This window comes from Pieris napi, chromosome Z (assembly GCF_905475465.1).
Source record: "Pieris napi chromosome Z, ilPieNapi1.2, whole genome shotgun sequence".
Taxonomy (NCBI): domain Eukaryota; kingdom Metazoa; phylum Arthropoda; class Insecta; order Lepidoptera; family Pieridae; genus Pieris; species Pieris napi.
This window is the reverse complement of record NC_062259.1, coordinates 1,775,610-1,803,333: the sequence shown is the minus strand read 5'-3', so window position 1 is coordinate 1,803,333 and position 27,724 is coordinate 1,775,610. Positions and strand designations below refer to the sequence as shown.

Below are 27,724 nucleotides of genomic sequence, written 5' to 3'. Positions count from 1 at the left end.
TTCAAAAATTCAAATCATATAATAACTTAATTTAGATGCTGTAAGTTACAATAGATTTGTAAAAATAATATAATACTCAATACTAAGTAAATATAAGATTATCACCTGATAACGTGTTCACTATATTAAACAGAAAATCAAAATTACAATAAAATAAAATAATCTAGTTACACAAAAATAATCAAAATTACAAAAAATAATCAAAATTACAAAAAATAATCACAATTACAAAAAAACAAATCAAAATTACAAAAAAATCTTCAAAATTACAAAAAAATCAATCAAAATTACAAAAAAATAATCACAATTCCAAAACATAATCACAATTACAAAAAATTTGAAAAAAAAAGTAGCTATCACCACGTGATAAACTGAAGTATGGGTTACGGTTTATGTGATTTTCCAAAGTCAGTGTCATTCATTATAAATAAATGAACTTAACCAGTTTAGTAAATATCTTAATTATTTATTTCGTACGTATGAATTATATATATAACAAAAAACAAATATACTAAAGATAAAAAAAATTCAATCTTTTACAAAAATCAATAAAAATAATTAAATATCTTTCAATCATAACTATATGTACATAATAGGCTTTCATATAAGTTTAAAAAAGATAAGTGTTTAATATAGTAGATAAACTCCTACAAAATACGAAATAGCTACTATCCACAGCCTACCAATAGTTATCTACACTAATATTATAAAGAGGAAAGATTTATATAAGTATGTTGTAACGAATTTGCTATTGATGATAGAACAAAAAAACGTTCCACAATATTAAAGAACATATCAATATCTACAAAAAATGTCACACACACAACGATAGCATGTATCAAACTCTTGTAATTATATTTTGGCGTATCCCTTATTTTCAATAAAGCCGGAATTACATTACGAAATTAGTTTCATGCAACTATTTTCATGATGGCGATGCGACGTGAAACTAGTGTCGCGAAATCACCTGTGCAGAATTAGCATGATAAAGACTTATTTCAATTGCATAAAAAAGGCAGTGTTGGCAACACTTTTCGACACATTATAACTTGTTTAGATATTTTATGAGACACTCTTCTCAGTCAAAACTCATTTAAATCACGAAAGTAGTTTTGATATATGCGAAAGTAATTTTGTGATTTAAATGCCACAAATTTCGTAATGTAATTCCTACTTATAGCTCTGCAACGTGGTATTAATTCAATCAATTTCATTCATTTTTCTGGGGGGGATTGAATTCTGCTTCAACGAATGTTTGTTTGAGACTTTTAAACAATATACCAAACATTTTAAGGTTTTGACGGTATTGGCCGACGCTAAAATATTTTTGTAATACCATCCTTACCTACCAAACGGGTCCAACTCCACATCCGGAAAAACATCCTAAAACCTTTATTTAACTAAAACGTCTAAATAGTAAGATATGTTTTAAATGAGTTTTTTATTTGAGTGGCCAATTATTGAATATATTTTAGTAAGTTATACTTTCTTTATTCATAAGTGTTCCTCACTGTATAACTAGTCTGGCCATAGATATTGTTACATAGAAACTTTTTTTTGCAACTTTTTAATTATTTTGAATTTGGAACTCGTTTTAAAATCTTCTTTCGATTTTGCGCCATTTCACATATTGTTTCGTGTTCATTATCAAATAACAACACATGGGGGCCATTTCGAATAGAATATTTTTTTATTTTTTGCTGAGACTTCAATAAATATGTAATTATATTATAATTATATTTATATATTAATAATCACATTTTAATAATATTACATTACTTCATTTAAAAAAAAGCAATTTCACTTGTAACAGAACTTATGGCTGGACTAGTTATATACGTAAGGTGTTTATATATTTTTATTATTTCTATTCAGTTTCTTTCAAAAAATGTTCACATTTTTGGCCACTCTCTGTCAAAACTAATAAAGATGTCAAATCCATGTCACAGTTGACACAAAAACAAATGACAGTTTTGACATAAACAGTACCTAAATAATTAACATGCAATGATAATATACTATGCGAATTTACATCAATCTAAATACTATGTATGTTTGTGAATATATTTATGTCAATTTGACTATTCCAATGTCATTAGGAAATAATATTAAGACTTGTACTTGACTTTGTGGGCCGTTTAACAGCCCATTAAAGGGCTGTAGGAGTACTGTTTAGAAAACAATGACACTACCATCTCAGTGCTGTATTGATCTGTAAGGGCTATTAAATAGCCCATTTATAATAATGTAGGCAAACAATCTGAGGTTTTCAAACAGTGTGGGCTGTTGAACAGCCCCTATTGTCAGTGAGTTTTTGAATCGGCCTGTCAAAATATGACAGTTACATATTCACAAACAACCTGTCAGGCTGTACCCAAGCATATTCCGTCGTCTATAAATAAATTTAAGTAAAAAAAATCGTAATTTTTTACCGATTTCATTGTAAATGAGTTAACAATTGAATCAACTCACGACTTCATATATATATATTCATTCGATATTAGTCAATTGACATTCGATAGTTGACAGTCGACGTTTGACATTTGACATTCTAGACGTCCGATATGCTTAGATCACAGCCTGTTTTATAATTAGACTCATTATGGAGGTAATTGTTGAACTACACTTAGCTGAGCGTTCCCAGTTGTAAAGACCTGAACAAAAAAATTTAATTAAAACATTATATATTATATCAATAGGCTCTCAACGTATCTACTTATAGTCGCAAAGATTGATTGTATGATTAATATAAAAAAAACATATAGAAACAGCTCCAAGTGATCCTAATATTTAAAGAAAAAACTTTTTGACCGGATTGAAGTTATGTATTATTATAAATTTACAACTATTTAACATAATTTTAAATTTATCCGACGTTTCGCGTGCTTTACAGCGTGCGTGGTCACGGTGACAGTAGACAAAAGGTGTTGGATGTCAAAAAGTATCACAGCTGTAGAGAAATTTGCATTATCTGTATTTATTTCCCCGGAGTTGGTATCGACTAAAAGATGGAGGGTTTTGGCAAAAATGGCTCACGGTGTCCTCTATTTTCGCGGATTGTTTTTCTTGAGATTTTAATTTGGATATTATTGTATCCCAGGTGTTTATCAATTTTAGGCCGTCTTCTTCTTTTTTTAAATTTATAATACATAACTTCAATCCGGTCAAAAGTTTTTTCTTTAAATGTGTAAAAGTTATATCAATCAAAGACAATACTATGATCCTAATATTGCCCGGGGTATGGGACATAAGCTAAACTGTACAGTCCATGTTCCTATCTCAATTTAAAATCTCATCCTCAGTGAAACAAATTTGAGATTGAAGTTTCACGTTCAATAAGGGCGTAAGTCTAAGGGTAACTATTTTCTTTTTATTTAATTTCAATAAATGAAATCGGTCTATGCCCACTTGCGATAAGAAAAAGGAGAGTACGCTCACTAGAGACCCCGGAACATAAAAAGAGACCGGGACAAGGTAAATAGTAGAGAAGATATGAGAAGTGGAAAGGGAGGCCGTCCATTACTCCTTCGGGGGCGTTCAAGTATTACGTAACGAATTTTGGAAGGGAGGGGGGTCTTTTTGTAAAACGTTACGATGCGGGGCGGGGATTGAATTACACGTTATTGTTAATATTATTTTCGACTTTCCACTACTTTCACACCACATAATGGTAACTTTTAGGTATAAAGAGTCACTGGGTGGTCACGAAACGTTTTACTATCGGGTACAGAAAAACGTTACGGTGCGTTACATGGGGGGGGTCAATAATCTCCAAAAATTGCGTGACGTAATACTTGAACGCTCCCTTCGGCGGTCGTACATGTTATTTAGTATTGGCTTTGAAAATTAAAATTAAACAATATGCTTGTAAACAATACGTAAATTAATTTAAAATCAGTCTCGGACAAAATTTTACCAAGACAGTATTGGACGGCATTCATTATGTACAAGCATGTTACGTCATCTTCTACTCATCTTGCGTCACGTGACGTATAAAATCAATATTTTTTTATAAATTTGACTTCATATCGCTATAATGTTATTTTGTGTGTTTGTATGTTATTTTTGACAGCTCACAAATCAATTAATTACCTTTTCAAGACATGGAGGAGCACGGCAAGGGCGGTGAACCCATCTGCGTCAGAACTCTGTCCAGCCATTGCAGGGGTCCGTTCAGGTGCAGTTCGATCCAGCAAGGCGTCGATGTTACGGTTTGACGTCTGGAAATATGTTTTTATATTTTTATATGGAACAAAAATTACCTCCGAAATAAAAAGGTTTTTTTTTCTTACGTTTAGCTATCTCTATAACATAAAAGTTTTTTTTATATCTAAGGCTTTTTTAAATGACAAGTTTTCTTTTAAACATTTAAAAACTGTTTTCTTTCAGTTCATAGTTTAGGCATTTTTATATATATTTTTTTCACTAGATATTTTGCCTAATTACCTATACTCAGCACCCCATCCTTTGACGAAACTCATCCGTATAGTGCACATACGAGTCAACTGGAACACCGCTTCGAAGCCCTGAGAGACTGACTGACTGAGCAACGCAGCAAACTCTTGGTTATTGAATATTTTCAAATTGCAACCTGAAATAACATATTTAAAAATAAGTTAATTGTTAAAAAATAAGTTAATTGTTAAAAAATAAGTTAATTCTTAAAAAATAAGTTAATTCTTAAAAAATAAGTTAATTGTTAAAAACCCAGTGTATTATTTAAAAAGTGAAGTGATTAAAAACCAGTGAATCAATTAAAAATTAAGTTGATTATAAAAAATTAAGTGAATTAAAATAAAAATGCATTAATTTAAAATAAGTGAATTATTTAAAGTTTAAACTCATTTTGTTCCTGAATAACCGAGATTAATGTTTTCCTTAAAAATTGATCATGTGTCAAAACTGGTGTTTTAATTAATTTTAATATATAAAGTTTGTTAGTCTAAAACACGCTTTTGGCTTGTCCCATGAATTAAAAAATTAAAAAAGTGATTTTAATTGGGAATTTTATTAAAATATGTCTTGAAAAACTTCAGGAACTCAAAATGTTATAATTATTTTATAATAAAATATTTATAACAATAAATATAAGCAACTGACTGTATGTATATATATATATTTACTTGCCTGGTGGTATCTTGCACACGGTGGCTGGATGCCAGCCGTACCGCTGGTTGCAATTCGGACTTTGGACGAATATCGATGAATCGCTGAGACATTCCGCGAACACTTCACCTAGAATTTATATAATTAATATAAAAAATTGGATATTTTATAAAAGTGTTATTGATTGTATTTTTTTTTTTTGGGCAAACGAGCAGGAGGCAAATCTGATGTTAAGTGATACCACACACCAACACTATGCCAGAGGGCTCGCGAGTGCGTTGCAGGCCTTTTAAGAATTGGTACGTTCTTTGAATGGCCCTGGGTCGAATTGGTTCGGAAATGTCTACCAGCCATGATCACTCACCGCCAAAGGGCTCACGAGGGCGTTGCAAGCCTTTTAAGAATCGGTTTAAAAGTACCCTAGGTCGTATGGTTTCGGATAAACCTACAACCCATGGACACTAAATACGAAAAACGAGTGCGTTGCCGGCCTTTTAAGATTTGGTTCAATCTTTAAACGACCCTAAGCCGAATTGGTTCGGTTCGTCATGTTTGAGAGCTTAAATAAAATGTTATTGTCCGGGAATCGAACCTAAGGTAAATAATAGAAATCGGCCCATACACTCACCACCTATATAGTAGAGTCGAACGCCTTTCCCAATATGTCTGCGTGTTTGTTCCACAACCTCATTTCTATTCACGTTCGAGAGGAGACCGAGGCAGAAACTGAAAAAAAAAAATCTGTATTTAATAACAAATATTTTAATAAATCAGGTCATTATAAATAACAATTTCTTAATCGACCTAAGAAACTAAAAAAAACCGTGTGTACTTAACTTATGTACACGCGTTAGAAGTTATACTTTGAGGTAACAAGATAAAAATCTTTTCAAAAATTTGTAGAAAAAACGACCTTGACAATAAAAAAAACTAAAATGTTGACTATAGCTAACTTCAGTGTGTCGGTTTTTTGTGACGGTGTTTTTAATTTTCTTTTAAATATCGACTAATAACGATGATATTATCTCAAAATTCAGAAAATAATTAAAACTCCTTTATTTGTTTAAAAGGTAAATGACAAATGTCATTATGTTCATTCAAAATTCTTGGCATAGCTGCTAACTTCACGTATATTCTATTTCTTTTTACTTGTAGATTGTCTTATTCCTATCTCGCTCGCGCACGCTATAATCACACTAACAATTTTGTGTCACAGGTGCGCATCGTAAAATTTCACTCTCAACAATTTTTCATAACACGCCTAAAGAACTATAACTTCAAAAACTCATCCAATTAAATTCTGATAAAAATAACATTATTATAAAGGAAACCTAAAATTTTTGTTATTTTAATTTTTTTCAAATATCGATTAAGTAAAGATATAATTTTTTTTTTAATATCCCAAAATTCAGAAAAAACGTCTCATTTAACGAAGTTCTGGTTTAAACAAATAAAAATTTAGTATATTCAAAAAAATCTACTAATTTATCTAACGTATATTAAAATCTAATATATAAAATTCTCGTGTCACAGTTTTCGTTGCCATACTCCTCCGAAACGGCTCGACCGATTCTCATGAAATTTTGTGTGCTTATTGGGTATGTCTGAGAATCGGACAACATCTATTTTTCATCCCCCTAAATGTTAAGGGTAGTCCACCCCTAAATATTTTTTTTTTATTTTTAGATATTTTTTTCTGTTTTTATTTTTTTATGATACAGCATAAAAAATACATACAATCCCTAACTTTCACCCCTCTACGATCAACCCCTATTTTTTTATTATACATGATATACATGGCAAAACGACGTTTGCACGGTCAGCTAGTTTTCTTATAAAACAAAGCAATCAAATCCTCCTCACCGTTCACTATTACTGGGATCCGTGAACCCATCCACCGTGATGGAGGGCTGCGACGCGTGGAACGTCTCCCCGACCCTGGTGTTCAGCTCGTAGTAGCTGATGCTGCACCAGAAGGCCGGCTCATGGTACAGCACTGGGGCTGTCTCTGGCCCTAATGTTCCTGGTGAGGGGCTCAGACGAGTCAAGTCTGGAAAATGGTTAAGGGTATTGTTATTAGAACTATCACATTGGCTATTATAAATAATTAAATAATTAACTTTTATTAAAAGGTGAAAAAACTAACACTCCTCACGGTGTTAAAGAATTGTATTTGATATTGACCAAAATCTGCCTAAAAGTGATTTTAGTCTGTAAAAATGTTTTATAAACCTTGTACATGCCCTAAATATATAAATATAGGAATAAACTAAAAATAAAATAGTGTTATAAAATAATCAATGTAAACTTGTTATATCAGACTATGCCATCAATGCCACATCTAGTAAAAAATCAAATTCGTACATCCGTGTTTTGCTTGGTTGACTGATCAAGTTTATTATGTCTACCCACATTTTTGGTGCTGTTCTGTTTTGTTATTTTATATATGTACCTACATCTGTGCGCTCTAATTTTTAATTTTTAATCTTAGTTTTAAATATGTGTTTCTCAGTAAGTGAATTTTGTATGCAATTCTTATGAGAAATAAAGTTATTCTTAAACCTATGAAAAAATCAAATTGAATTATTATTAATCAACACTTAAAATTTGTATATTTTTATATTTAGGCTTTTATTTCATATTATGAAAAGTATCAAGAAAAATTCTAATTTATTTGTTAATAAATTAAATATATATAATTATCATAATTTTCTAATAGACTATAAATGCTAAATTAAAAAAATAATATAAAAATCGGTCAACACACTCACTCATATTATCATTATGGTCCATTGGGTCTCCATCTTCGCTCATATACCCTGGGGGTGGAGTTTCAACCGTCGACGAACTGCTGACAAATCATTTCAAACATATACAAAAGATATATTATATACTAAACATATAAACTAGTAGAATGCCGGAGAGCAATGGAAACAAGTGTACTAAAAATAAGAAAAACAAAAGTGATAGATGATAGGACCTAAAGTGGCAATAATAAATCAGTGGCGCTACAACCTCTTTAGGTCTTGGCCTCAGATTTCTGAATCTGTTTCATGATCATTTTTAAATGTAATAGGCGAGTGGTCAGCCTCCAATGCCTGACACACGCCGTCGACTTTTTGGGTCTAAGACGTGTTTCCTCACGATGTTTTCCTTCAGCGTACGAGCGAGTTTTAAATGCGCACATAGAAAGAAAGTCTATTGTTGCAGCCGGGGATCGACATCAGGTATGAGATTCGCACTCTGAAGCCACTAGGCCAAAACTGCTCACCTAAAGTGAAAGGCAGAAAAAGGTGGAAAGATATAAAAGCATTAGCAGGAAGCGAATGAAGAAATAAATGGATAGAGATATTTGGTTCCCATGGTACTGAAGCAAGTTAGGTTATCCGGATGAATATAAAAAATTTAAGCAGTATATTCTACTTTTGTAATGGAAATAAAACAGGCTTTTATTATTAATAATAATAGATATTCAAAAAATACATTTTACAAATTCATTTTCAAGAAATTTAGACAAAACTTCGGTTTCCAGTGAAATTTGTGACCAATTCAGATTTATTTCTGACTATAGATATACATTTTTTTTTGTTGTATACACATTGCTTCACGCATTGCCAAGGCCCGAGCAACCCGCAAGCAAAAAGCCGTATCCTGGGTAACTACTGGCCCGAGAAGATCTCTAACGAACAACTTTGGAAGCGCTGCCGAGAAACCCCGATCAGCCAGCAGATCAAGCGACGCAAGTGGAAATGGATAGGCCATACACTAAAGACACTAAAGACCTACCGCGATGGAGACTCAATGTGGACTCTGCCCCATCTAGGGGTTATAGGATCAAGTCACAGTCGATTTATTATCAAATAGCCTATTAACACTTTTATTATTTAAATTACAATAATCTTCCTTTTTCCCTCCCTCAAGTCTCGGAAATCTAAAGTTTTAGATTAGTAAAAATGAACAAGACTTAAAAATTGGTTTGCCAAAGAAGTTTCACTTCTGAAATGTGTACTTTGTACGCACGCAGTTATTTTATGAATAAAGACACCTTTACTCCGGCCAATTTAGACATTCGAAGGTACATTACGTCCCAAGCTGAAAATCAGGAAAATTGTTCAAACTTTCAAAACATCATTATAAATATATAAAAGTTCCCCATCATTCCCGAAATTATTTTATTCAATGTTAAAGGTCAAAAAAAATTATTTTCCGTTTAAGTCACCACCAATTTAACGGTTTTATAAAGTGATAGTAATTAGTAATCATTATGACTGATAAATGAATCAAGTCATTTCAAAAATTTAATCAGTTAAATAAAAAGATGTCATAAATAATAGTTAAAATAATAGTTTTCTTATATCTTTTAGCTCACATACTTTGTAAGCGCGTTTTATATTGCATGTAGCGACATCTCTGGTCAGAGGTGGATACTGTTATGAACAGCGGTGCCTCGATTATTATTATTATTATAGCCTCTTTATTTCCATAGTGAATAATATATTAAGTATATCATATAATTAATTATTACATAATAATATTATGTGCATGCATTAAAAGATACAAAATTACTATATATTTATAATTCTTAAATTTACATTCCACGTGGATAGTGGGGCGCTATGATTCGGTTTTGAGTACTTTTTGGATATAAAATTTTGGCAATAAAGTAAGTAAACACTTTAAAGTATCGATATTTTCAAATTTTTGAAGTTATACTTCTTTAGGCGCGTTATGAAAAATTGTTGAGAGTTAAATTTTATGCTGCGCGCGCACCTGAGACACAAAGTTGTCAGTGTGATTATAGCGTGCGCGTGCGAGATGGGAATCTAAAGACTATCTACAAGTAAAAAAAAATAGAATATGCGTGAAGTTAGCAGCTATGCCAAGAATTTTGAATGACCATAATGACATTTACCTTTTAAACAAATAAAGGAGTTTTCATTATTTTTTCAAAGAAATTTAGCAATTCTTTTTCACAAAGACCTATTGTTACTTAGTTAAAAGGTTATGAAACATACCAAGTCATGAAATTGAATGAATAATATATTATAATATAAAAATAAATAATTATACTTGTTATTAATATTAATTAATAATTGAATAATATACTAAATATTAAATATGATTAAATTTTTAACGTTAAATATTAATTATTAATTAATTATATTTAAAAAAAATAAAGAAAGCCAAAGAAGTATAACTTCTTACGCGCGTACATAAGTTACACGCACCCTTTTTTTTGGAACTAATTGAAACGTGAAGTGATTGACGTTTGATATCAATTATTTGTCAAATTTATTTTGTTATGGCGTGCTATTTGCCCATTTGTATGGGAAGTAAATATAATGTAACGCTTTCTTTTAGTGAGTACTATCTACAAAAAAATATGGGCATTCAAATCCATATTGGAAAGTTTATCCAGAATCGGTTGCACAGATTTAACAAACATGCTACTGACATTGCACTATCGACATCTTTATATGTTCGCAGAGTACATAGTACTCTAAAATTTAATTAAAAAACATTACCATACTATTTTTTTAATATTGAAAATATAAATATGTTATTAAATTTCATAAGTACAAGTTATATTAAATAATAAAACATTTGGGGCTCCAGCCACTTCAAATATATATTTTTTTGAAGTTATACTTCTTTAGGCGCGTTATGAAAAATTGATGAAAGTGAAATTTTAGAATGCGCGCGCTAGACACAAAATTAACAGAATGAAGTTGCCCACCGAAGATGCTACGGCATTGGACATAATTTAAAAACAACGTTCGAAAAATAATAGAATTTATGTTACACTTAATGTAAGAGAATAATAATAAATATTAATTTATTTAATTTTTCAAATGTAAACTGAACTTTATAGACTATAATGACTCCTTTTCCAGTCTTTGATTATTAATTGTAATTAATTATTTGCATGCAATCAAAAACGATTTTTAATAATGCCAAAGAATTATAACTATTTACGCGCGTACATAAGTACACGCACCCGTTTTTTTATCGTGTGTCGTAGCATAACATTTTATATGAAGCTATTCACACTTGTCCGGCAACGATTTTGTGTCGGATCAGACAAAAAATATCGTGTGTTTTCGTGAGCCCTCCCGTTCGGAAAATAAACGTGTCGGATCAACGCTCGCATACGATCGCAAATGGCGCTGTTCAAATTTGTCGTATTTTGGTCAGTCTCTGTAACTTGTATTTTGATAGTTTATGCTCCCTGATATTAGAGAATAGGTCGTTTAGTGTATTGTCATTCTAAAATAATTGAAAAACTTAAGGTCGTCACTTCTTAGTTCAGTTATTAAGTTCTGAAATATTCCCAAAGTAAATCTTTCCCTCAGAATTGGGTGCAGCCGATATCATCTATTTTTAGCTGTCTTTCGATTCCTCCACAAAATTCCATCACAATAAAAGCTTCGTCGACGTCCACCGTGCACAGAAGCCTCTTTTTGACTGTTAAATTGCACCATCCAGCTGCGGTCGTGGCCATGACATGGTCGTGACAGCCGACTAGTGTGAACAGAGATTTAATGTCGGTCTCCGTATCTTCAGGAGTAAGATGCTGCAGTCACTATTGGTCCGTCAACAACAACAACAATTGCAAAGTCGAAATATAATTAATTTTCTCTTTTATCATTATAATGTTACCCTATGTGCACACTTGTCATTGATGCAAATGCATGTGCTGCGTTTTTATATGTCGCGTGTGTTTGCATGTGTTAGTGTGCCTTATAAATACTTACAGATGTACTGTGGTGTTGCCAGGTACTTGCTGTCCCAGCGTTGCCTCGAGATACAAGGCGCTATGAGCGCCCACTACTCCATTTTGCATAACGCTATAAAAGTTCAAAATACAAATGTTAAAGAAAATTAATGGAATATTTTTTGGGGTAAAATCCAGGGTAAACGGCGTGGTAGAAGGAAGAATTCATGGTTTTGCAACGTTAGGGAGTGGTGTTGCGACTGCGCAACAGTTGATGCATGTGGCACAGGATAAAACATGCTTCAAGAGACTGACGGCAAACCTCCAGTAATGAAGAGGCACTAAAAGAATGTGCTTTAAATTTAAAGGGTTGAAAGAGAAGCAACGGTCAGAGCACTTAGGCACTTAATCTTACTGAATATGATTTAAAGGTATCATTAAAAATAAAATAAATAAGTGGCACTACAACCTTTTTAGGTCTAGGCATCAGATTTCTGTATATGTTTCATGATTTGTCAATCTTATAGGCAAGTACGTGATCAGCCTCCTGTATCAAACGCACGCCGTCGACTTTTTGGGTCTAAGGCAAGCCAAGAAAGTGCTACAACCTACGACCTCAGGGATGACAGTCGCACGCTGAAGCCACTAGGCCAACACTGCTCAAAAAAGGTATCATTAAACCAAGTCCACAGGAATTGAGATGCTCTTTAGTGAGAACACACATTTGAGGGTTGTTTTAAACTGATGACCGAGTCCGGTCACCCTTTTTGAACCTTTTCAACAGATTTTTTATGTAAGAGGCTCATCTGATGTAACATAATATCGCCGCCCATAGACACTCACATTGGCAGAAGGCTCGCTCGCGTTGCCGGCCTTTTAGGATAATTAGCATTATAGGAAAACGCGTAACAGTAGGGAAATAGGTTGTTATATGGGAGATAGAAAACGCGTTATAGGGGTTTACTGTATAGGCCTCCTCAAACGGGTTTCATCTCTCTTTATCCGAGTTATCTTATATATAAAATTCTCGTGTCGCGGTGTTTGTAGTTACTCCTCCGAAACGTCATGACCGATTCTCATGAAATTTTGTGTGCATATTGGGTATGTCTGAGAATCGGACAACTTCTATTTTTCATCCCCCTAAATGTTAAGGGTACTTAGGGTTATTATTTTTTAATATTTATAGCATAAAAAAATACACACAACCCCCAATTTTCACCCCTATTTTTTATTATAAATAATATACATAGCAAAACGTCGTTTGCCGGATCAGCTAGTATATATATATGAACTAAATACGCCATCTTTGTCACTTGCCAAATTTCTTCAACTACTATGTAATATTACAACTTCACTTTAGACAGGATGTAAAATTAATTTATGTATTTTAAAAAGAAAACAGTATAAACTCTTTATAACGCGATTCGTTATAACACAAGCTCTCTATATTACGAAGAAATATTTCATACTTAGACATCAACAACAAACTTAAGTGAAATTGTTTAGCTTACAAAACCAAATGGTAGGGGAGCCCACGATGCTAAATGGGGATTTACTCGAGCGTCGTAGAGACCTATTGGGATGCAAAGCTTAGATAAAAAGAAGAAAAAAATGTTATATGATAAATTCCTTTTCATCGGTGGGGGAAGCGGCTATAGATAGTTAAATATGTAAAAAAAAACTGTTGCATGGACATCCTCGAGCGCGTCAGATATTGATAGCATCTATGCCCTACTAGAATTTTTATAGAACACTATTTTTGGAATTTTCAAACCGCAATAACTTTTGAATGGATCAAGCAATTTTCACGCGGTTGGCGGCATTCGACGCAGTTTTATCATCATCATAAGTAATTTTGTTTTTTTTTTGATCAATTTTAATTGATCGAACCACAAATTTTGGAGTAATCCCGAAAAAACACTTTTTCGGGTTTCTTTCGTTCACGATATCTCTCGAACGAATCAACCGCTTTTGACCAGCTTGGTGGCGATCGACGTGGTTTTTCAAGCTCAAAGACGGATTAGTTTTTGAAGTTGATCGATAAAGAAACCACTTTAAAAAAAATATATTTCTTATTTTTTTAAGATTTTTCAAAATTTTCCCAAAATCTATCGGTCCGAATCGGTTCAAATTCACAGGAAATGTAATTTTGAGGGAAATATTTAGAACGCCGTTTAGTAGATTCCGATCGGTTAAAGGAAATGTAGGCATCACGCAGCTGCACGCATTTAACTTTATCGACGATTTTTTGTTATTTCGGCTTGCGGAAATCGTCAGATTATATATTTTTCATTATTCTTGAATTATTTCCTTCAAAATAAAAAAAAAATTAGCTACGCTCAAGAATGTCGAGATGACGGTTTTTTTTTACAACTTTGTTGCCCTCCCCTTTTTTTCCGTCACTCTCAAATTGTCAGATTAGTGGAATATACACTTTTTAGGATGTAATTAACTCACCCTACCTTAATCTGACGCGCTCGGGAATTTCTGATGGTCAATTTTTTTTTACTAATCTGATCCTGTCTCCTTCACGGGCGGCCTTATATATGGGCCTCATATTTTGTGGAGGTACTTAACCGGGTACAAGGTATCCCCCTATATATTAATCTGCCGCGCTTTAGTAAATCCCGAAATCCCCTCTTGGGCTCCCCTACCAAAACTTGAAGTGCCGAATGTTCCAAGAAAGACACCTCAGGTCATAAACAGCTATCTCGCCTTTGTTATTGTTAATTGCATTAACACGTGTGCCATTAAGCTTAGGTTTCCTAGAAAAGCGTTGCCGTTAACTAATGGCCGTCACTTTACGCTTATTAATAACGGCCCTCTTTACTTTTTAACATAATGCAAAAAAACAATCATTTTCGCTCGTCCAAGTCACGTTTCCACTCATTGTATTAATTAAATATGCGCACCGCTACACGCGAAAAACGTTGAACTAAAGGTGGGAACTGACCAAAGTTACGATGTGTAATGTAGTATTCGCAACGAGCGTGTAACGCATCGAGCATGTTACGCTGTGTGTTAAAATCGGCGTAACATGCTCGTCAAACGTCTGTGCTCCGCTTTCGCCGCCAGTGTTCACGAGATGGCCGACAGCGAGGACGCGTTGGTATCTTTGATTCTACTTAATTATTGTTTCATCCAAATTAAGAAGAAGAAAAAACGTTACTGGACATTAAACTTATTTAAAAACAGAGGCGTATGCGGTGGTTTGTCATTGATAACAACGTTGAAAAACCAAATGTAAATTACTGGACAGTATAAAAACTTTGTTCGCATGTCTCCGATCGATTTTGAAGAACTGTTGAATTTATTTGCTCTGGATGAGCTGGGTTCCACAACACTTCCTCTTCTCTGTATTGTTCTATAAAATACAGAGATTTTTCTTTGTCCCACTCCATGTTTGATTGATTGATTGATTGACGTGTGATTACTCGCTACGCGCGTGCGCTCGGAACGACTTTTGACAAAGAGCGTACTGACCGAACCGCGTAAGACTCAAAGGATTCGCCAAAAAACCGACAGCCGGGTGGAGCACTCAAGGCGAGCAACGAGCGGCTCGTTTCTCGCTGGTTTCCCCAAAACACGACGTACTGACTGCACGAATGCTGTGTAACATTACATTACATGTTACATTACACCTAGTAACTTTGGTCAGTTCCCACCTTAATGTTTATCACCGCTATGACGGCCGTCATGCAAATGACAGCACCGCTAATTGACGTTACGGTGACACTCAACGTTTTCTAGAAAACCTACTCCGACGTTATTTATAGACAACGTATGGGTATTTCACTTCGAATTTACATTAACTTATGGTACATGTATATACTAACTTGTCTGTATGTTCATGTATCGGCTGATAATCCGTGTATGGTGGAGGAGCCCTGGTCTCGTTTTCAGAACAACGAGGCACCAAAATTGGTGGCAGAGCTGAAACAATAATTACAATAAATAAAAAAACTTTTGAGGTGTCAAGGGACACCCGGATGGAACGAAATTCCTTTCGATTAATTTATATGTTAATTGGTATCATAACAGTATGATAGATTTTCTCGACACCAATCTTACGACAAAAAAAAAAAAAAAGCCAACATCACGAGGTGTTCTCAGGCGGTCACCCATCCAAGTACTGACCTCGCCCGACGTTGCTTAACTTCGGTGATCGGACGAGAACCGGTGTATTACAATAGACAAAAAAAGTGTCGTGACAACTTTTCTTAAGAATTTTTTCCGTCTAGCCCCCTTTCACAACGCGCGATAAGGAACTTCGTTCCAATAACGTCAATCAAGATGTGTGATGGATATTGTCTCAATAATATTATGAATAAAGTTTATAATATAATTACCTGGCGAATCAATCTTGTTATAATGATATGGGTTTATGCAGACTTCGTCCTTCTTTAATTGATAAGCGTATTCACAGTGATCCACCGGTTTCAATTCATGCTGGCTCTGAAATTATTCATTTATTAATAAAAGAAAAAACAACACAGAAATCAAAAGCCAAGACCAAGTTGCAGCGCCACTGTTCTTCTATTCGGGGACCATTCAAGTATTACGTAAGCATATTTACTGCAATTTATAAACCCCCCCCCCCCCCCATTCCTCTTGTCAGCAAAAGTAAGTAAAGCTCTCAAAAATAATAGTACAGAAACGTATTAATTTTTTGTGGGAATCCTCGGAAATGCATTTCGTTTTCAAGCATAGACATGGTAAAAAAGTAAATAATTACTGTTGATGTAATCACCAAATAAGAAAATCAAAGGGGATAATGTGTGCTTGCATACAGATACCGGCAAACATTTTCAACAAATGTCCTTGCCTGCGCAGAAGCGATTTTTTGGTTTCACTGAGGGGGGCGGGCCGCGGGGCGGACGTGGTGAGCGGCGGCGGGAGAGCGACGTGTCGAATATGCCGAATTAGCAACCGCAGAGCACAGCTAGTTTTTAATACATTTGTTATTATTATATTCTTGTCGGGGTGTGCGCGGCGGCGGGAGAGTGACGTGTCGATCGCATGATTGGTTAATCAGTTGAAAAACTTTCCCCCACTCCCTTGTTTAATGCTCAAGAAGTTTGCCGGTGTCTGTAATACTTGAACGGCCCCTCATATATAGTAAATGATTATTTGTCATTAAATAGGCTCCAAGACTACTGGACCAATTGAAAAAAACTCTTTCCCCATTAAACCCGTTGAACATACTAAGAGGCTAAGAGAATATTTAAAAAAAAAGTGTGCGTGTATATAGTTTTTGATCGCAAGCAAATAATTAATTACAATTAAATAATCAAAGACTGGAAATGGAGTCAAAATTAAATAAATAAATATTTATTATTATTCTCTTACATTAAGTGTATACTCGTAACGAGTTGTGTATAAAATTACAATAGTGTAACAAGGTGTGTAACAGACTAATAAAAAATCCTATTATGCGTTGTTGAAACTATTGATATAATAGAGCAGTGTTTTATAGTTTAAAAGAAGATAGCGTCTACAATTTAAACAAAAAAAAGATTTAAAAGTCTATATACCGAGAAAAGCTTAAGGGCGTTGCAACAATGGCGATTTGCGAGCGATTTGTAAGCGACGCCATTTCGCGGCGTGCGCACCGCGACTGCGCAGCGTCGTGGACGCCATTTTGTACACTCACATCATTTAATTTTAAAGAATTATCAGCGTTAACGTGTAATTTAACAGATAATTACGGAGGCGGTCACTGTAACAAAAGAGCGATCAGAAATTTACTCTCACAAACAAGAGTGTTGTCTCAGCACAGCTGCTGTCGAGAGTTAGGCGACTCTTTCTTTTTGCCGTCTTACGGCCTGGCCACGGGGATCGGCGGTGCGAACGGCGAAGCGAGAGGCGAGGCGACCATTCACGCGGCGCCATTTGCAGGCCACGCACCAGTCACGTTCGCCGCCGCGACCAGTAAGGAAGTTCGATAGCGATATGTCTTTATCGAAATCATCTCGATATTGCTTGGAAAGTAATAGCTTTTGGTTCAAGACCTAATATTTGGAAGAGATTGTGGAGTACATGATTTAAATAAGAATCGAGGTATAGATGGAGAATTCCACAAGAACAATTCTTATGAATATTCAACCAGAATTGGAGAAAAAAGTTAATGCAAATAGAATTTTAAATGCCGCTGAAAAATTGTTTTTGACATTAAGGTATATTAAATTTATGCTGTGGATGGCCAGACTTCCAAATAGCTGGTCTTGCCAGTATTTCAGTAATAAAAAACTCTGTATTCATTTTTCGCCGCGAAAACGACTAAACTTATTTAATCCCTGCTCTATTCGCCGCGACTGTCGCTCGACTCCGTGGCTTGCGCCGTACTGATTTATGCCTTTGTATCGCTCGCCGGACGCGACGCCAGTCGCCCGCTCGATTCGCTCGGTACATTTCGCCGGTCGCCGTTGCGCGTGGCTTGATTAGTACATTGCTATGAGTTTATTTCAGTCGCTAAACGCTTCGCCGTTCGCACCGCGCGAATATTCGCATCGGCGAATGACCCGTGGCCAGGCTGTTAAATTGATTTCTAGATGACGTTTCTCTCGAAATGATGTTTATTATCTATAAGATTATTTTGGCTAGTTTACCCGAGAAACGTTCATTAATTACACTACACTAGCTTTGTAAATGGGAAATGTTAGGAGACATTATAAATTGTATTATTATTAGTAATCCATTCCGTGGCTCGGTGGATAACGCAAAAAACATTTCTGGTTTCGATCCCCGGTGTAATAATCATTCCTTCGGGTTGAAAGTTTAACAAAATTTGCAAAAAATAATTAGAGACAAAGAAATTGACTCCCATGACTAAATAAGACTTTATATAACATAAACTATTATACATAATCAAAGAACGTAAATTTTCATCTTTGTCGAATTTGGGTACAAATCCCTTTGAAAATCGAAAATAGTATTTTTATTTAATTTTGCGAAATTAATACGAAGTAACTACAGTTTAATAAGATGGTCCGCTTACACTTCTTTGTAGGTCGAAATTTAAAATCCTAATATAAAATTAATCAAATTATATTTTATCGCAATTACTTCTAAACAATTTATGATGAAGCTTTTTTCATTACTTACCGAATTTAATATTACATCCAGCTGGTTAACACAAATATGCACTTGCTATCTATTAGCGGAGCTCAACGATTTTCAATTGTAGAACCACTTATTAGAACATCGCGAGACACGCCCAAAATTTGAGTTTTCGATTTATAGATTGGATTTTGATTCGATTTGACCCTACAATGTAAGTCAACTTACATTATAGGGAAATACTACAACATCTTTATTAACGAAGTAATGTAATATTATTAAAATTTACTCCTACATATTTATTTAAGTCTCAGCAAAAAGTAAAAAAATATTCTATTCGAAATGGCCCGGCATTTATACACGACTCTATGGATTAACGCACTGTTTCCAAGGGAAACACCGCCACTCCTTGCTCCAAAGAATTTTTAAGAGCCACGATGTTGCCGTGTCGGATTCCATTTTGCTACTGAGCCACAAAACGGGGAGGGTACGCCGCGAGCTCGCGTCCCAGGCGAGCTCGCGTTCCAGACGCGTCGGGTGCGCGCGCAGTGGCTCGGGACTGCGCGCGCAGTGGCGTCGCCTTCAAATCGCTCCCTAATCGATATTATAATTATCGTTTGGGTGTGCCTTTAGGTAGAGATACCGGGCAAACATATTGAACAAATGTCCTTTCCTGCGCAGAAGCGATTTTTAGGTATCACTGGGAGGGGGGCGGGGGGCGGTGGTGAGCGGCGGCAGGAGAGCGACTTGTTGAATATGCTACCGAATTAATGCAGACGCAACCGCTGAGCACAGCTAGTTTTTAATATTTTTGTTATGTGTTTACACCATTCTGTTTGTATATAAATATTCTTATTTAGGCTACAACCAAAATCCTAACCTTTTACTATTAAAGTAGTTCTACTGTAGCGAGATATTTTTTTATAGTACCAAGGGCAAACCGGCAGGAGGCTCATCTGATGTTAAGTGATAGGCCCATAGATATCCTTGGGCTTGAAAGAGTGCTGCCGGCCTTTTAGGAGTTGGTACACTCTTGAAGGACCCTAAGTCAAATTGGTTTGGTTATTCTATCCTTATAAATAAATTAATCGACTATTGCACTATTTCTTTTCGTCAGTGTAAACTATTTGGGAAGAGTACTATAGTTAACACAATTTAATAATCTAGTGTCATTGCAACTATATATGGGTTTTGGATTCTGTTTCATTGATCTTTTAGACAAGTAGCCAGCCTCCTGGGTCTGATAAGTCTTTGTACTTTTCTTCCCAATAAAACTTTCCTTACAATGTTTTTCTTCATCATACAAGTAAGTGTTAATTGCGCACATAATATGATTATGTCTGACCTAACCTGTCTCTTTAGTGGTGAGTGTCAAGTCTGTTTTCTTATCTATGGCATCCAAGCTCAAGTTTTAAATAAGGCTCTTGATCAATAACATGTAAAAATAAACGATAGATATATATATATATATATATATGTACAGAAACTTGCATGTTTCTTTGTTATGTACTAGATGGCGCCATCAGCCATCGTGGTTGTATGAAGCAGTTTGAAGTTTGACAATTGAAAAGTCATCATTATTAAATTCAGTATTGGTTAATTGTGAAATTGTTGTAAAAAGGAATTGATAATTTTAATAATAAACTTTTAATGTTGTTTCCTTGTTTTCAGGTAGGGTAGTGTTATTTAGGTTTAGAATAATGTAATTAGCATAGTGTGTTGATAATAAAATATCCTTGTTTTGAGCAACACAATTGTTTATATGAATCAATTCCATATAAAAAAAAAGATATATAATCTGATATATATATATATATATATAGAAGTTATCAGGCTTGGTAAGATGCATTCGAGACTTAAGTATGACACCCGAATGTCCAAACTGTATTAGATTGGACATAAAAATATTTGGCAATTTCAATATACTGTTATAAAATTCAAATGGTATACCTGTAGCTGCGGCCAGCGCCACAGCCTGCAGTAAACCACATGCGGCAACCCCTTGCGATATTGTCCATTCAATATATTATCATTCGGCTTCACCCTGAAAAATGAAATCTATTTATTCCGGTGATACTATGTACTCGGTCCTACTGTGACTACTAATGAACATCAAATCAAGGCAGTACAACGAATGAGAACTGATGATTTGACTGAACATTTTTTAATCACAACAAATTTATTTTATAGTTGTAAAGCAGTTACATCATGTTCCTAGTCACATCTTATAATCGCATCATTATCAACTGTTTATACTTAACTACATTGGTAAAGTACTACAATTATTAAAAACACACAGATAGCTACTAAACCAGCAATAAATTGTTATGTTTTTTTTTACACAATAATTAAATTTATACAGATATTCCTTTTGGTACAAAATGATAAAGCAAAGAAAACAATGGATTGCATATAAAATCATATTACTAAAACAGGAGTAATAAGGAAAGCCCTAAAAGAACTACAACCACCCAAACAATGGATACCAAGACTCAAAAAAAGGACAAAAACATAGTTACAAATAGAAAAACAATACTAGGTACTGCAACTACTTCTTTAAACTGTTCTTTGAAATTCAAATTGAGGTAATTTTTAATAGAATCCACAACAATTTTATAATTTATTTAAATGGTTTGTTTAAAAATAATCAATAATTTAAGATGAGAGTGCTCTTACATTATTTTTGCAACAGAATGTCTATAATTAGTATATTTTAAATGAAAATATATTTAAATATTTGAGTTTGTTATTAAATGAAATGCTTATTGTTTTATAAATTTACTATTATTGTCACTTTTTCTAAAGGTAAATCCTTATTCAATTAAATTTTAGGCTTTAAGTAATAATTATGTAGTTAATGATAAGCATAACCTAAAGATAAACAAAGTTATATTAACATAAATAACAATTTAATTCAACATTCATTTATAAATTCACGAGTTTTTCACAAAACACAATAACACTAGCTTAGATTTGTGTATCAGGAAGTATACTATAGATAAATGGCGACCTTACCCAATCAGATTCCAATTAGAATTTTATGCAATATATATATATAACCCACACACAAATAACAAGAAACAATTAATTAATCTAATACACAATTAATTTTAAAAATATTTCATAAATTATAAAGGACTAAGAACCGGCAGCCATTTTGGCAAAGCTTCTATTTTGACGCCTGCGTGACCTTCGCTTTGATATGCGTCCTGTCTGCAGTAACGCTACCAAATCGCAAAGATCAATGTTCGCTGAAAATGTTATGCGCATTGCGAATTTTCGAATCGCTCGGGTTTTAGGTGTGGGGGCTTTCCTAGAATACTGCGCGCCATGTTGAATTTTCCGGTTTTGGTCAATGAAAAATGAAGGTTCAACGCACTTGCAATTTTCATGTCGTTTAGAAATTAAACGATAATTATTTCATCGGTCAGCCTTGAATCGATATAACAAAAGAAACCTGTGCAAATAAATTCTGCTTTTGTATTGACATCTTTTATCTTAATTTACGTGTGATGAACACAAAGCACACTTTATTGACCAAAATATAATATAATTAATTAAATAATTTATTTATATATTAATTTATTTATTAATTAATAAATTTAATTTTAATTAATTTTTTATTTATTTTTATTAATTATTAAAAAAAAAATTTTTTAGTTTTCTACAAAAACGCATTCATGATAATATTTTCATTAATATAGTGAATTAAAATATAGTGGTATTTCGCGGTAATTTTTTTAACGCGTTTATAAATTAGTAAAATAGAGAATATATATTTTAACGAATTATTAAAAAAAATACTATTATCTTTTTTAATTTCCAGTAGTGCATCGTTTTTCGACTTCAAATGATGTCGTAACTGGAATGAAATGTTTTTTTATCACTCAGAAAACTGTCATAAAATATTTGGTAAGACTTGTTTAAAGAGACGGTGTCAATTGAACAGACAAAGTACATAACAAAACAGCATAGACTGATTTAGTATTTATAATAGATAATATTTTCCAAAAACCTTCTTGCTTTATTCTTTTTTACTTTGTCTGCATTATATTTGATGGAAGGTGGAGTTGATCTTTGTCTGATTAATTAGTTAGCAGTACAGACAAGAAATGATAAAGGAAAGCGGTAAAGCATTCCTATCTCACTCTGTGCAGCTTAAATCTATAGAACTCTTTTAAATATAGCTATGACATTGCAGTAATTAGGAACCGTAAAACATCAGTTTCTTATTCATATTATTATTATGTGCATTGTAAAACATAGTGAAGATTTAAGACAGAAGTAGGAATGATTTAAACGTCTAAAAAAATTTAATTTAATATTTTCTTCTAATTCTCTTTTTATATTACAGTAACGAGACATTTATCTTACTCAGAGCAAAGTCCAAGTGTGTTTTATCAATTTAACTAACAGATTTTGTTATTTGAGGTAGACACCGATATTCTAAGCCTTGTCAGGTTTATGTAAATTGTAATACACATATGTGTAAGTTTTAATCAGTCAGTTGGAGATAGAAATAAATTGTATTGTACGAGTCTCGGGGGACCTTGATTGGAACCCCTCCAAGTCATTTTGACTGCCGGAGTTACGTCTAAGTATTAAAAAAAGTGTTGTATGAAGGAAATCGCAAAGCATAATGGAAAGTTCCTTAAAAGAAACGTTTTTCAAAAATATTAAAATAGATTTAGAACATGTGTTCTATTTGTTATATGTATATTCGCAAAAAAGGAGCTAAAACACAGCCATTTAACACATATAAATAAAATAGACAACAATGCATAAGCTGAGCTACCATAAATAATTATTGCATGGAGCTAATTAAAGCTATAAAAATATGTATATAAATAAAAAACAACACTCTGCTTTAAATATTTGTATTAATGCAAATATTTACTCAAATATGTAAAAAAAAAAAAATAGTACTTGTGTCCGGCGTCTGGAAGGGGTTGGGGGTGATAACCCTCCCCCTCCTCCCCCACTCCCACACGCAACTCCCAATAATGGCGACGTATTTCATTTTTTTTCTTTTTAATCTTTTATATAAATAAAAAAAATTAAGTTAAATGATTTCTCACAATCATTATTATAAAATATTATTCAAGGGAACTCCTCTAAGTGGATGAACAAAGGAATATGTTACCTTGGTATTGTAACACATTTGGTATGACCGCTTTGATTGGACAACGCCTTCTCAAGCTCCTCGATAGCTCCAGTTTTCTTCAATTTCTTAACTAAACTCTTCACGGCCTTTTCCGACCATTTGTCTTCGGCGGCTGAGGTTCCTTCAGGACCTTTTTTCCACCCCAACAAACGCTTTACCACCGGCGGTGTTAAGGGAAACATGTTTAGATCATTGTCAATAGGATTCGTCCTTTAACACTTGATAATTATTGAGTTTGTATTGAAACGCGAAACTTAATATTTCACTACACCTTTTATTAGGCACTTACAAAAGTAATCACATTTTTGGGCGAGTATATATTTCTTGAGTTTTAATTTTATAATTCATAATTACTAGATTTTTCCCCCCCATTTCCTGGCCCGCACAGTTTGTGCGTCAGCCATAAACACGTCTTCATAGTTCAGCCATTTTGTTCAATACTAATTACTTCGACGACCAACGTTCGTACTTCGTACTGTAGTTCGTACACGATAATCAGAGCTAGACTCGTGAAGTTCGCACAAATTGGGAGAGCAGTGAGCACAATGGATCAATAATGGTTTATGGTATTCTACATAGATATAAGGTATGTATATACAATTTTCACAGAGTACAGATTTGACAATTTTGAAACGAATAAAACGGAAGACTAGAATAATAATTTTAATTTCAACAAGAAATTATACATATAACCGCCATCTCTGTACAACTTGCCACTTGTATAGTTTTATATCTAAATATATATAAAACAAAGTCGTGTCAGTTACACCACTAACTCAAGATCGGCTCGATCGATGGTAGTTATCTCTTTTTTGGTGGATTCATCTCCGGTCCGAATAGCAGAATAAGTAATAAAATATCGGATAAGTTATCGAATAATAATAAATTAATGAACTAACTTTACTAATGTAACAAGTGGTGCCATCTGTTGACGAAATTACGTTTTACATCGAATTCGCGTCACTTCAAGCAATTCCGATCTTGGACTGGACGACTGACGTTAATGAGGAGATGCATAACCAGGCTTTGATCTTGATCGAAGAAATGTGTTACCTCATCGAACAATGTTGTATAGCAGAAAGTGCTTTACTATGCAGTATCGCAATATTAGCGCTAGAGAGAAGAGGCCTAATGTGTAAAACTGTCATTATTATTTCGCAATCGCAAGGAATAAAACATTTATGTATATGCAAAAAAAGTTGTATTAATGTTATTACCCTTATATAAGTTTAACTATATTAACAACGATATTATTAGACTGTGACGAGAAACGAAGTTAGCCGGGTCAGCTAGTTAAACAATAAAAGCGCAAAATTTTTGAGGAAGACAATAATATATCTTCAATAATCGCACATATTATGAAAAGCAGATTCCCGCCAGTTGTATGAAAAATTTATTAAATCTACAGAACTTAATTAAGTCCTCTTGCCAAGCAAATTCAATTGTGCAGGAAATTATGGCTGCAATTTTACTGTGCGCCATCTATCTAAAAGAATTAGTAACCATGCCACAGTTTTTATCTTAATGGTATTAACTAAATATAGATGGCACTGATACACAATTGTATAGCAGTTTTCAAATAAATATAAATAATTCATAATTTCGCAAAAATGGAGCTATAACACAGCCAATACAATGAACTCCGCATATAAAGAAAATAGACAACAATGCATAAGCCGAGCAATCATAAATAATTATTGCAGATAAACTATAGTTATATATCAAATAGATAAAAATGTAGTTGTAGGATACATTGATGGCCCAGGGAAGATAGTCCAAATTGATGAATCAAAATTTGGGAAATGAAAATACAATCGAGGAAATTGTTTTATAGCATTCTACCCCCAAAGTGTTGTTTTTAATCCATAGGCGTGGAGAAAGAGCAGCCCCCATCTGCTGTAACTGAGCATAGAATTGAATAAAATGCCTGTGCTTTGGTACGCAAAGGTGGAGGGGCTGCATTTCCCGCAGCAGCAGAGATGTCCAAAAAACTTATTATAATCACATTTAAAAAATATTTTACTCATTTAGCTTATTAACTAATTCTTTAATAGTTGTAGGACGACATATTGTAGAAGGGCCATTGGGTCATTGGTATGATAGAAGACAAATCGGAAGATCTGAGATTGGAAGTGTGTCCAGACAATATTCGGTCAGCTGAAGTATTAGTGCCACATGTAGAAGTTGGCACAACCATCTACACCGACTTCTGGAAAGCATATGATTGTTTATGCAAAGCATGGGTGACAAACATTAAAAAGGCAATCACTCAGATCATGATACCTAACCCTTTTGTGGCTGAAGATGGGACTCATACACAAAGAATTGAGTTCTAGTGTAGAGCAGTAAAAATTTTTTTTAAAAAGACAATTATAATAACACTGAAAGCTTTTCAGACCATAATACAACAAATATTTGTGGTGGCATAACAATATGAAATAAAAAAAAGAACACTTTATGGAGCTAATTAAAGCTATAAAATTATAAATAAAAAACAACACAATACAGTAAGTAATAACAGTGTATTTCAAATTATGTGAACATTTTATTAATAAAGGTTTTTTTTTTAAGTAACTGTTTCCGGCTGTTGCTGGAAGGGGTTGGGGGTGATAACCCTCCCCCTCCTCCCGCCATACTGGCGGCGTATTTCATTTTTTTTCCTTTTAATCTTTTATATGAATAAAAAAACAAATATCCTTATCAGCTGATAAAATTAAGTTAAATGATTTCTCACAGTAATTCTTATAAAAGATTATTAAAGGGAACTCTTATCTAAGTGGATGAACAAAGAAATATGTTACCTTGGTATTGTAACACATTTGGTATGACCGCTTTGATTCGACAACGCCTTCTCAAGCTCCTCGATAGCTCCAGTTTTCTTCAATTTCTTAACTAAACTCTTCACGGCCTTTTCCGACCATTTGTCTTCGGCGGCTGATGTCCCTTCAGGACCTTTTTTCCACCCCAATAAGCGCTTTACCACGGGCGGTGTTAAGGGAAACATGTTTCGATCATTTATATAGGATTCACAAGTTAAGGGCTTCAGCCATTAGAAGTCACAGTAAAATTAATGGCAGATCATTGTCAATAGGATTCGTCCTTTAACACTATTTATAACGCGAAACTTAATATTTCACTACACCTTTTATTCAGCACTTACAAAAGTATTCACCGAGACATTTTTGGGCGAGTATATATTCTTGAGTTTTAATTGTATTTAATAATTCATAATTAGTAGTTCGTACACGATAATCAGAGCTAGACTCGTGAAGTTCGCACAAATGGGCAATGCAATGTCCAATCGTATTAAATCAATAATGGTATTCTACATAGGTATTAAGTGAGGTATGCATATACAATTTGCACAGATTACAGACTTGACTATTTGAGACGAATAAATCGGAAGACTATAGAATAATAATTTGCCCTTGGCATAATCAAATCATGACTTCAACAACAAAATACATATAACTTCTCTGTACAACTTGCCTCTTGTATAGTTTTATATAAAACTATAAAAGTGAGATTTGATGATATTATCTCCCTTATATTTGAAGTTGGTTCTAGAGGGAACATTTTGTAGGAGTTGGCAATGTTGGCAACACTTCATTGAGTGCCAACTGCCAACTGCAGTCCGTCAGCTTTCGTATCAGCCAATCCCAGGGATATGGTCATGCAAT

The 27,724-nt window shown here is 33.8% G+C and overlaps 1 protein-coding gene and 1 pseudogene across 6 annotated transcripts; both read right to left on the bottom strand.

Annotated features, from left to right (window-relative positions):
- On the bottom strand, positions 1–27,329 carry LOC125062389 (mothers against decapentaplegic homolog 3). Of its 6 annotated transcripts, XM_047668286.1 has the most exons (13): positions 24,024–24,183; positions 23,807–23,916; positions 20,831–20,924; positions 16,171–16,276; positions 15,658–15,754; positions 11,862–11,954; positions 7,878–7,957; positions 6,970–7,156; positions 5,735–5,832; positions 5,128–5,235; positions 4,447–4,591; positions 4,093–4,220; positions 1–2,654 (listed from the first exon to the last, which is right to left on the bottom strand). In XM_047668286.1, exons 1-12 carry the CDS (start codon positions 24,039–24,041, stop codon positions 4,097–4,099), a joined length of 1,260 nt encoding a protein of 419 aa, XP_047524242.1. In that variant the 5' UTR covers positions 24,042–24,183; the 3' UTR covers positions 1–2,654; positions 4,093–4,096. The 6 variants fall into 6 exon arrangements, with proteins under 6 accessions (XP_047524242.1, XP_047524237.1, XP_047524240.1 ...); XM_047668281.1 differs by lacking the exons at positions 23,807–23,916; positions 24,024–24,183 and adding an exon at positions 26,846–27,329; XM_047668284.1 differs by lacking the exon at positions 23,807–23,916 and having other exon boundaries at positions 6,970–7,129; positions 7,878–7,954; positions 24,024–24,547.
- Positions 15,910–16,028, bottom strand: LOC125062893 (annotated as a pseudogene).
- Positions 27,330–27,724: the final 395 nt, after the last annotated feature.

Bases quoted from the DNA above. Each gene is read 5' to 3' on its own strand.
- LOC125062389 (XM_047668281.1), bottom strand. From the start codon at position 27,048: ATGTTTCCCTTAACACCGCCCGTGGTAAAGCGCTTATTGGGGTGGAAA. The intron at 11,955-15,657 runs GTTAGTATATAC...GAACTTTTATAG, and splicing joins ATACATGAACATACAGACAA to CGTTATGCAAAATGGAGTAG. The intron at 5,833-6,969 runs GTGAGGAGGATT...TTTTTTTTTCAG, and splicing joins GATCCCAGTAATAGTGAACG to TTTCTGCCTCGGTCTCCTCT.